Raw genomic sequence first — 12,191 nt, forward strand, 5'->3', positions numbered from 1 at the left:
TCCAGCCAATAGTCAAGCTATTTTTTCTGCCACTTGTAAAACTGCCTTCTGGCAAATTAAATTTGCTCCTTCTTAAGGCCACAGACAATGGAATCAAATCACAATTGCAAATTGAAGCATCTGGGTGACTTATGTAGCTTCCCATGGTAAGGGCCCAAGGAGGAGGACAGTAAGATGAAACCAGGTCAGGCTACTGACTTAGTGTGTAAACTGCTGCCTAGATTCATCCTACACGGAACACAGAAGTGTACACCATCATAGACTGGAGATAGGCAAGAGATTCTATATTTTGGATGCAGAGACTACCACGGATGCAGACAGGTGAGTCTTGACAGAAATTGAGTGAGTGTCACGGGCATGTCCCTGCTCACGTCTGTGAGAATAGCTACAGCAGACCACTGACACTCTCCTGGGGCTAAGCATGACGTCTCACCACTGTTAACATTTTTTTTCTTCTTATGATATTGTTTTCCCAACCTGTCTTAGTCTTCTTTTGCTGCTACAAAGGGAATACTACAGACTGGGTAATTCATAAGAACAGAAATTTATCTCTTTTAGTCCTAGAGGCTAGGAAATCCAAGGTCAGGGCATTGAAAGTTTAGAGTTTGATAAGGGCCCAATCTCTACATCCAAGAGGGTGTATGGTCGCTGCCTTCTTTAGAGAGCAGGTGCTCTCGTTCTCACATAGCCCAAGAGCAGAAGAGCCAAGAGAGATCTTTCTCCCCCAAATCCCTTTATTAAGCCATAAATGCAGTCATCAAGATGTAATCACCTCTTAAAAACTTCACTTCCTGATCCCATTATCAAATTAAATTTCAGCTTGAGTTTTGGAGGGACAAACATACAAACCATAGCACAGCCCAATCATTTCATAATTGTAACACTTGGAAACTGGTATGTGTCATATGTTCATCTTTCTGGACTATTTTTAATCTGACAAGCACATGCTTTTTAACACATCCTCTCAACTTGGTATAATACTTGATGCTTAATCTTTTTCTGAGCATTTCATAATGTGGAAGGCTTGTGGGTCTGTTTCTGTTGTTTGTTCTGGCTCTCATTCATGTTGTGATGTCCTTTTTGCATGTTTATTTTTAAAATCAGTGCTAGACATGTTTGGAAAATAGGTACAGAAACAATTTGAGATCTAGAATATATTTTCCTCCAGAGATAATTATTTGTTTCCATCAGATGCCTATAGTCACTAGTAATCTTGAGTCATTTATACTCAATTTCAAGGACTGCAGTTTTCTAGACCACACAGGTTGCAGTTGTTGAAGTCCTGACTTACTTTTGGTTTATTGCTACTGGGAGATACGTGCTGTTATGGATATTAGCACTTTACACCACCATAGTCCCCAATCTTGGTAGGCCTCGTACTTCAATTTCTATTTCTCCCTTTTCAAAGAGACTGTCTGAAGAATTGCTTCATCATCTATTCCTGGTAGGCAAGTACTGCTGGGGCAAATGAGGTCCCAAACTCCATGGTCTCTTCTCTGGATTTACTCCAGTACTAGATTGTTCTAATGATTTCTCCCTTTCTTCAACATTTGATAAGGCTACTACAAAATGGATTTATACTTTCTCTAGCAATTTTTCTTGTCTCCAGTGGGAGGTTTGTTCTGAATTAACTAGACTGTCATTACCAGACCAGAGTAGGTTTACTTTTCCAGCGTAGTTGCTATTTCATGGCAGTATACGTTAATAGAGTAAAATACACAGATCCTAATTGGACAGTTGAGAGTCTTGCTCCCAAATACATATTCCTATGTTACTGTCACTAAAAAAAAGACAGCCAATGTCCCCACCTCACTAGAAAGTCACCTCACTCTCCTTTCCAGTGAACCCTTCTGCCTCATTCACACCATGTAATCAGTTTTTTTTACTATCATAGTATATTTTATTGTTGACATTAAACTTTATATAAAACAAATGATATAATATGTACTATTTTTCTAACTATAGTTTTAAGACTCATGTATTGTGTAGATATCAGTAGCTTATTCCTTTTATTGTTCAACTGTACTACATTGTTAAAAACACCATAGTTTATTCATCTCCTATTAATGGACATTTAAATTGTTTCCAGTTTTGCTTTATATGAATATATCTTCTTTGAATATTCATAGGACTGATGCTTTGAATTTTAATTTTTATGGGAAATTAGAGGACTTTCATATTTAAATTTAAGGCGTATCCCTGCTATTGGAGTTTCTTATAGCAAGCTACACACCAAAGTTCATTCCCCACCTTAGCCTTAAGCATTGTTTTAGTTTTCATACTTTTTGTTACTTTAAATTTCATTTAATTTTCATTAGCATGTGCTAGAACTAGTTTTAAATGTTGACTTATTTAATAATTTTGATATACGTGTGATAGTTATTATCAGTATTCACATTTCACAAATGAAGAAATGGAGGCATAAAAAGGTTACTTTAGTTTCTGTGATCATGAGACCAGAGGTAGGAAAGTCAAGATTCAAATCCCAAATCTCTAGTCTCCGAGGCAATGTTGCCTCTCAGGAAGTGGTCAGACCTGCATAACAAATACCCACAACATGGTGTCTAATAATCTTAGAATATACAACTACGCCCATGAAATGTGCTACAGATACTTTTATTATACAAAAAAATGAGTAGCTATAATATGTTTGTTTCACTAGCAAGTGTATTAAACTAAAGAGACTCACACAAGTAAAAGACTGAGAAAAGAAATAGTCTAAACACGTATGAACCTCAATCAATTCCTCATTAATGTTTGCCATTTATTCAGAGTGATTGTTCATTTTCTCTATCTTTTAGTTGCCAAATACGTACAACAAATATATGAGAAGATTAAGGCTGCCCTTCTCTTGCCAGTATCCTGTGTACCCTTGGGAGTCAATCTGCCCTGGACATTTATAAGAATGGCGAGAATTTCATCTCATGAGCCTTACTGTACTGCATATTCATCTCTGTTTTTGCAAAATATTTCAAAGCTAAGGGCTTTTGGTGATATTACAGACTAAGGCCAGGTGAGGGAGCTCTCCAAAGAATACTCCATACACTTTGGCCAGTCTAAACCAGGAGGCTGTTTCTGTGTAAAAGTGAAGACAGAATGTAACTAGAGGAAAAGGTGAGGCTTGAGAATTGTTCAAGCACTGAGAAAGACAAAGAAATAATATAAATACTAAACTAATGCTGAGCTTGGTGGTCAAAAGAAAGTTTCTCTTGAATTTTTCTTTCTTTTGCATTCTAGGTATTGAAGAGAAAAAGCCTCACAAATTGCAAAATCGAAAGACAATCTGTGGTTTAATAAATCTGAATATTTTTGTTTTGCCAAGCCTGAACTGAGTAAGCTGATGTCGTTTAATATCATGAAAGCACAAACCTCACCTGTCTATTTACTGTCTTGTCGTCAGTGCCCAACAGTGCCCATTACATAGGAAGTGTTCATGAAATGTGTGTGTGTGTGTGTGTGTGTGTGTGTGTGTGTGAATGAAGAAGCCATATGTTGATTTACAAAGCAGAGCAGAGTGTGGTTATTACTACCAGTAAATTACAATTTGAAATATTATTAGGGAGGCAGGCTTATTATTTTAGAAAGGGTGCAAAAATCAGGGGCTCACACGTCCAGGGATTGTCTTTAAAAGGAAATTAAACAAAATGCAGGGCAAATTCTCACATACTGTTAGAAGTTTGTAATATAACTATTAAGTCACAGAGATTAAAAACCTTGCCAAAGTTCACGGGGCTCATAACTGGAGCAACTGGCACTTCTATATGTGTTCTACATGAGTTCCTCTGAAGACCTCACTATAGTACTTTCTGCAAACTTAGCCTGCGATGTGTAGTGTTGTCTGCTAGGTGTTCATCAGAGTCAGTGGCTTGGCTATCAGTAAGGCACAAATGTTCGATGTGAATGATCACAGGGAGTGGTGCAGTTGGAGGATGTGTTTACCCTGGACCATGTGCCTATTTCAGCACTAATATTTGAGCAATAACCTAAGAAGAGTTACAGTGAGAAGCACCTAAGTTAGAATAACAGTATTTACTCTTCAAGAGTTATGATCTTATGCAAATTACTTAGCTTCTTTAGTATCTGTTTTCCGTTAATCAGGAAGGATAATGATATTTACATAATTCATAATTCATTTTTAAGGATACCAGAAAATATAAATCTATCAGGACTTTTTCTGTAAAAGTAAGAAAAATGCTGTGTTCAAATTGGTTCATTAACAACTATAAGAAGGAAGAATTTATTACTTTACATTAATTTCAAATTCATATTACCATCAGATCCAGCTGCTTCAGGTACAACTAGATCCAGGTTCAAATGAAGGTACCATGATTCTGTCTTTCCAAATTTTGAAAGAACTTTCCTTTGTCCTGGATTAACCTAGACAAGCTATTTATTTGTTGTTATCAAAAGTTCCTGCTATTTTAAAGCTTAGATCTTACATCTTTGCCTCCCCACACAAGAGCACTTTTTATAAATTCCATTAGAAGTCCCAGAGATATCTTTTACTGGCCTCATTTGTCAAACATTCCTTTCTATAGGAAGAAGATGAAACAAACATACCAAAGTTGGGCAAGATATGTGCCTTTAAAGAAATGCTGAATTTGCAAAACTAAAAAACAAACCAATACAACAAAACAAAACCAACAATTTCATTGTAATAAAATATCTAGAAAAATATTTGGTATAGACTAGGTGTTTTACAAATGTATATTCATAATTTAAAATATAACCTAGTTTTTTAAGCCCTCTAATATAAAATGCTACCACCAGCTTGTGGTCAAATTTTCCTAAACCACATTTAAGACTACAGCCTTTTTACCTTAAAGTAACCTATGGTTAGGGCAGATTATAACTGTGATATTTGAGACAACGTAATTTTTGGAATAGAAACTGTTCTGCATTTTAGAGGAAGCCAATGATTTTTCACAGAGCCTGAATGCAGTATAAGTTAATGATGACTTTGTAAATAATTTATTAAGGATTATCATAATGCTAGAGAACACTGTTCCCTTGTACTGAAAGTGTGGCTACAGGCCAAACAAGCATTTACTGCCATCTAGTAAAATCAAATAGAACAGCTTTTACCAAAATTCTCCCTACCAACAATATAAAATGTAATTATGATGGTTAAAAATCTTTATAAGAGTATATCTTTAATTGATAACTAAGGAAATCTAATGTACTTCTGAGCCACCAGAACCTATAGATCTTCTGTACACATGTTGTTTATGACAGAAGCATGATATCATAATGTGTAAGTGTGTCAGGGATTACAACAATGTGCTGTGTTTTACTTTCTTGAAGTGTCTATTTACAAAAGTGTACAGCTTTTGGTTAAGTGAAGGTAAATTAAACAGAATCTATAAAATAAAGATAAGGTTAAATTCAGTAATTAATTTTATTTAAGAATTTCAACTTGAAGAATAAACATTTGTTTTTATTTAAAATTTCTATGAATTCTAAACATCTAAGTCTTAAGCATATTTTAAATACAAAGGATTTCATTTACCTTTATATTTTCTCATAGCCATCACAAAAACAATAAAAAAATGATTATATTTTCCATGGTGACTTAGTGCAATAATAGCTTAAGTAATTTTTCCCTTTCATTTTATCAATCATCAATGATCTTCACATTTATGGAAAAATGACTTTTCTTAATTTGCATTCAATGAGTATAAATCATCCTCAGCAACCCAGTTTTAGAACTAGGGAGATGTTTGCCATTTTATTGAACAATAGCAACTCTTTTGTTTGAAAAATGTCTTTGTGGTTTTGGTTTTCTTTGGTGGGGGGATGCGACAAGATTTAAAAAGGCAATTAGAGCTCCTATATTTCTAACAGATCACACCTCTTTAAAAATAAAGAGTCATTGGGATGGGGATTTAGCTCAGTGGTACCATGCCTGCCTTGCAAGCACAAGGTCCTGAGTTCAATCCCTGGTACCAAAAATAAATTAAATAAATAAATGAAAGTAAATGGTCATTCCTAGAATAGCAAAAGCCATCCTAGGCAACAGACACATGGAAAATTTCAAATTCCCATACTACAAAGCCATTGTGGTAAAAACAGCATGGTACTGGCAAAGAAAAAGACCTGAGGATCAGTGGAATAGTTTGGAAGATATAGAAACAGCTCCAGATCTACTCAGCTACCTCATCTTTAACAAAGGAGTCAACCATCCTCACTGGAGGAAAGATAGCCTCTTTAATAAATGGTGTTGGAAAAACTGGATTTCAACCTGCCACAGATTAAAACTTGACCCTTATATTTCACCATTCACTAAACTAAGATCCAAGTGGATTAAAGATATAAATATTAAAAAACAGTCACTAAATTTCCTGGAAGATGAGTTAGGCAGAACCTTTGAAGACATTGGCACAGGAAAAGACTTTATGAACAAATCCTCAGTAGCACGGGAACTAGCAGAAAGAATCAACAACTGGGATCTCATCTTATTAAAAAGCTTCTGCACTGCAAAAGAAACCATCAACAGAACTAAGAGATAATCTACAATGTGGGAAAAAATTGTACCAGGACTATTATCTAGAATATATAAAGAAATAAAAAAATCAGGCCCCCCAAATATAAGGACCCAATTCAAAAATGGGTATCTAAAATGAACAGACATTTCTCAGACAAAGAAGTAAAAGCAGCAAATAAATATATGAAAAAATGTTCCACATCAATGGTCATTTGAGAGATACAGATGAAAACAACACTGAGATTCCACCTCACCCCACAAAGAATGGCTACTATCAAGACATCAACCAATAACAAATGTTGGCAGGGATGAAAGGGACCCTCTCCTTTGTTGGTGGGAGTGCAGACTGGTTTAACCACTATGGAAATCAATATGGAGATACCTCAGAGAGCTGGGACTAGAGGTTCCATTTGACCCAGCCATCCCTCTGTTGGGTATCTTCCCAAAAGAATTAAAAGAATAATATCACAGTGATATATGCCCACCCATGTTTATAGCAGCAGTTTGTAATAGCTAAAACTTGGAAACAGCCCAAATGCACATCAGATGGAGACTGGATAAAGATGTGTTTTTTCTATAAAGTGGAATACCACTCAGTCATAAAGAATGAGAAATTAGAGTCATTCATAGGAAATAGATGGATATTGAGGTCATACTCTTAAGTGAAATAAATAAGTCACATGTGTAAATGCTGAATAGTTTCTCTGGTGTGAAAAACTAAAAGTGTAAATGAGATCCAAATGGTATAATCGACAATGTGAAATAGGAAGAAAAAATCTAAAGGTGTAGGGGAAGTGGGAAGGGTAGGGGAAAGGAAATAAGAGAAAAGGAAAAATATGAGAAAACAAAAAAATGGAAAAAAAGAGTTTGTAAATAGGGAAGGGAGGAGGGGGTGAAGGGAGGGCAGGGATATGGGGAAAAAATAAGATCCAAGACCTGTTATGTAAAAGTACAAGATCCCAATGATGAATGTAACTGTACTGTATACCTAAAAAGTAGCAGTAAACTCAATGAGAATAAATAAATAAATAAATAAATAAATAAATAAATAAATAAATAAATAAAATGGTTACTGAACCAGGGATTTAGCTCAGTGGTGTTGCTGCCTGCCTCACAAGTGCAAGGTCCTGAGTTCAATCCCTGGTACAATAAAAATTTTTAAAGAGGTAGTTTTAGTGGGGCCACCATATTTCACTCACGGTAAGATTTATCAACCAGAGCCCACTAACCTTTAAGGCAACTTTTATGACCTTCCACTAACATTTTTGATCAAATAAAGTGGATTAATATTGTAGCTCAGTCAAAAGGTCGAGGGCTGTAATTTCCAGTGATGAAGTTTTCTCTCTCTCTGTTATGAGAATTTAAAGGCTAATCTGGTCACATATACAAGGCATTATCATATTCTACTTCTAAGAGTCATGAAAGTTAAATCCCTAAAATGTTACCCCCAGTTGCCAGTTCATGTAATATAATACCCTGGGACAGAGAAGCAGTGTGACAGGAGACAAGAAAGGAGCAAGGGTGGGATCCCGGAAGCTGCCCTCATAGCAGTTTCTGTGATGCCTGTGCTGCAGTGCAAAACGGAGAATGTCCTGAGGAAGGCTGTGATAGGAGAGAGCCAAGGAGCCATCTTTCTGCGGAAGTTGTTTTAAAGGCTCATTCTCTCAACAGTGATATCCTCGGTCCCGTTCTATTATCTTATTTGACATCGAGTTAACATGTTATCAGTGTACTCCTTCTGGCCAGAACTAATACCCTTTACTTTTTTTATGATCTTTTATTCTTACTCATTTCATCCTCTTTTAAACATAGTGCTTTTAACATACTGAGTTTTGACTACCCTTTTCTGCTTCCCTTGCCTTACTTTAATGCTACTGCTCACCAACCCTTCACTTGGATGACCTCAAAATATTAGTCTTAGCAGGAAACATTCCCCTTCTCCCTTATTCCTATGTGTGGAGCACATGAAAGTTTCCATCCCATTTAATCATCATAGCTGGATACAGCCTATTCCACTAATTAAGCTCCCTAATTAAATACAGTTATATTGATGGCTTCTTCTGGGAAGCTCTGTCACTGTCTCAGTCTCTATAGGCATGGATTATATTTGTTAAGTACAAATACTTAAAAAAATAATTTTTTATTTGGGAGGCTGAGGCATGAGGATTACAAATACAAGGAAAGCTTGGCCAACTTAGACTTTCTCAAAATGAATGGAAGGAAGAGAAAGAGCTAGGGAGGGAGGAAGGAAGGAAGGAAGGGTTAAAAGTAACTTAAAATATATTTTTGAGACAGAACTATGTTCAAATTATGCAGTTGCTTATAACTAACTTTTATAGATCACTAAAGCATTGTGAACACCTTTTCTCATCTTTAAAAGATAAATAGCAATAATACCACCCTAAGTTGAAATTAAATGGCAAATGTATACAAACTACATATAATATAACAAACAGTGACCCACAGTAAGTGATTTCTCCCTATTTTTAACATCTTTTACATTATCCAGCCTATTAACATACTGTTTTAACCTATTAACATAATTAACATAATTTCTGTTTTGATTTGATGAGTTAAAACTGTTGGGATGTACTGTACTAATCAAACTAAAACCTCTACTACATCCTTTCAATTTGGTAATTTTTAAGAGCATTTATCTCAATAACTACTTATATTTCTAATAATTTCTATTTTTTAAGAAAGCACTAATGCCATAAAAATATATGCAGAATACTTTCCGTATTTCTTTTCAAAATTAAGAGCTACTTAAGATGGTATTTGAAAGAAGCTATAATATAAAAAACATGGCATCTGATTTGTATGTGAGAGTTTACTTACTATGTGTTATTTCATTTGCCCTTAATTATACTTGAGTAATTAAAAGATTTATAGATGGTAAAATTTATGGAGGAAGAGTTTATTGTTAGAAATAAAAATAAAAGTGAGAATCAAGAAATTTATAAAAATAAAAGCTTGATACCTTGATATTAAATTCTAAATATGGGACATTATATTTATTTTACTAGGGAAACTATGAGGATCGAAAGTTGATGCTCAAATGACAACATACTTAATGAAATAGAAATGTTTCTTAGCCCCAAAGAATCCAGGTTCTGATCGGTAATGTGGAGATCATTATTTATAATAGCACTTACTGGTAAAGAGAAAAAAGTGAAACCCTAGACTGGCACTCAGCTGTGACTAAGGTGGGTTTATTTCTGATTCCGGAGCCCTGGCGTAGCAGTCATGCAGTGACTCAGAGCATTGTGATGGGCCAGCTGTCCGTGGTCAAAGCTCTCCTCTGTGCGGTCAGGCACCACCCTGCCAGAGGGGAGACTCACTGGAGCCTCCACGTCATGAATTCCCTGACACATTTGGCCCAGCTTCGATGCTAATGAGAGAGAGAGTAACGCAGTTAATTTACCTTCACTACTTTGAGGACAGCTTTCACTGATTCCCAGAGCACAGATGAAATGCCATAATGGATCCAGTTAGTGACTGTTCAACTGCTATTCTGTATGAACTGTATTACAGTTTTCTAGTATTTTGTCTTTTACTTTTCTATACTGTGAGAACCTTGTGGGAAGGAAGTGCTCCATTCATTGTCTCACCAGCGTATCAAAAATATTTGCTACAAAACAGATACTTAAAAAGTGTCTGCTGGGTGAACATACAGTATGACGCTATTCATCTATAATCCAGTCTAACTACTTGTAAGAAAAATAAGTTTTTATCTAGCAACAGTGAAAACAACATAATTCACTAATCTGAGGAGTAGTCTTTAAAATTCAACTAACAGGCTATTTTCTGATATAGCTTATGGTCTACAAATACTACCATTTTATTTCATTTTATTTTTTGATACGGGGGATAGACCTTGCGAGGCAGGTGGCGGAACCACTGAGCTAAATCCCTGGCCCAATAGTACTACTTTAAAACTAAATAATTAAAAGACTTCATTTTTTTCTTCAGTATTGTTAATATTATTTACAGGAACCATGGCAACCCCATGCATAAAATCTTCAAATTGCTCTTTATAATTGCACACTAAAAGGTAAATAATAAGTGTATTTATCCAGATATTTCAATACCTGGATCCTGACATGCAGAGCAGAGAGGTGGGGTATTATTTTATATCTAGAATGGAAAGTCAGGAGTCTTACCAAACGTGATGCAGTTGCTTCCATGGAATTTTGTCAGACCAATAGGAGACTGTGAAGAGCTCTTATGGACACTATAAATATTTTGAGCTGTAGGCATCATGACCAGCTGATATTTTCCTTCCTGAGGACCAGCTGTTCAGGAGCATCCCAGACCAGAGCCAGGCACAGCTGAGACTTGGATCTAAGAGATTTGCCTGCCACAGACTGTTCTGCAGCGATGTCGGTGTTAGAAGAAAGCCGACCATTTGCTCAACAATTATCCAATGTATACTTTACAATACTTTCGCTTTTCTGTTTTAAGCTTTTTGTGAAAATCAGTCTTGCCATCCTCAGTCATTTCTACATTGTGAAAGGCAACCGAAAAGAAGCGGCAAGGATAGCGGCTGAATTTTATGGAATAACCCAAGGACAAGGTATGGTCGTGCTAACACTCTTCTCTCTTGAGTAGAGCTTATCACTTGATCTGTGAGCCAATAAAAACATCACATGTATGTTTTCTTTTTTTTTTGTTTTTTGTTTTTTGGTACCGGGGATTGAACTCGGGTCCTCGCACTTGCCAGGCAGGCGGTGGAACCATTGAGCTAAATCCCCAGCCCCTCACATGTTTTCTTTATGGACTGCTTCAAAGTGAATATTTTGTAGACTTCTATTAAGGAAAATATTTTTAACCCACTTTATTGCTTCATGAAAACTGAAAATTTTTTTTCCCTTTAGACATTTGACTTAAAAATCAAAGCATTATTGTAACCAATATTCTATATAGTAAAAATGATTCAGATGGTGGGTTTCAAAGTGGTATCTTAATTTCTTGCAGTCTTTCAACTCCTCTCTCACTTGACATGAATCAAGGTATGTATGAACATTTTATAGCCCACATGCTTCTAAGCCAATTTAAGTTTTCAGAATCAAAATGCAGTATCTCACAATTGGAAAATGTTGAGTTTTTTAAAAAGAGCATCAGGGAAGAATGCTTGCCTTCTTAAAATCTATTTTCCCATGTTTTTCAATTTGTGACATAATTAATGTTATGTTAAAGTCTTACGCTATTGATGAAATGAAAATTGAGTGGGAAATCTTTTATCATGTATTAGGTAAAATACTTTTATTCTGAGGATGGTTGCTTCCGTACAAAGTGAAGAATTTCTGTATTCATTGGAAGTGAGAACAATCTAAATGCCAATGTGTAATCTTCTAAAGAAGATGAAGTCTGGAGAAGGAGCCATATTTAATCCTTTACCCCCAGCTTTGCCTCAGAAGAGGAATAATTGTTTTTAAATGTAGTATCTTTACTGCTATGTGTTCCAACTAAAATTCTTGTAAAAATCAGTCATCAAATACGGAAAACTAGATTGAAAACAGGTAATAAGATCATAAAGTAGTAAAATTTATCCTCATGGGAAGATTACAACTCATTACTTCATAGTCAGATCTTGTCTATATATTTTCAAAATTGCCTTAGGTAAAAAAATGCAGTATTGACTAAAAGGAGAATCATATTTTGGGTGTGTTGACAAGGATTTTAGAGGAGTCCATGAAAGCTCCTT

At 35.5% G+C, this 12,191-nt stretch overlaps 1 protein-coding gene across 4 annotated transcripts in view; it reads left to right on the forward strand.

The window, feature by feature from the left end:
* Positions 1-9,840: 9,840 nt before the first annotated feature.
* Positions 9,841-12,191, forward strand: part of Asb5 (ankyrin repeat and SOCS box containing 5) — a 43,226-nt gene continuing 40,875 nt past the window's right edge. The window contains exons 1-3 of one of the 4 annotated variants that reach the window (XM_010629800.2): positions 9,841-10,000; positions 10,949-11,060; positions 11,462-11,496. In XM_010629800.2, the coding sequence (XP_010628102.1) occupies positions 11,487-11,496 (10 nt within the window). In that variant the 5' untranslated portion in view covers positions 9,841-10,000; positions 10,949-11,060; positions 11,462-11,486. Of the gene's footprint in view, positions 10,001-10,780; positions 11,061-11,461; positions 11,497-12,191 lie in introns of those variants that run through there. The other 3 variants (XM_010629799.2, XM_010629798.2, XM_010629797.2) reach the window with 3 other exon arrangements.

This window comes from Fukomys damarensis, unplaced genomic scaffold (genome assembly GCF_012274545.1).
Source record: "Fukomys damarensis isolate Sample0158 unplaced genomic scaffold, DMR_v1.0_HiC HiC_scaffold_18, whole genome shotgun sequence".
Lineage (NCBI taxonomy): Eukaryota > Metazoa > Chordata > Mammalia > Rodentia > Bathyergidae > Fukomys > Fukomys damarensis.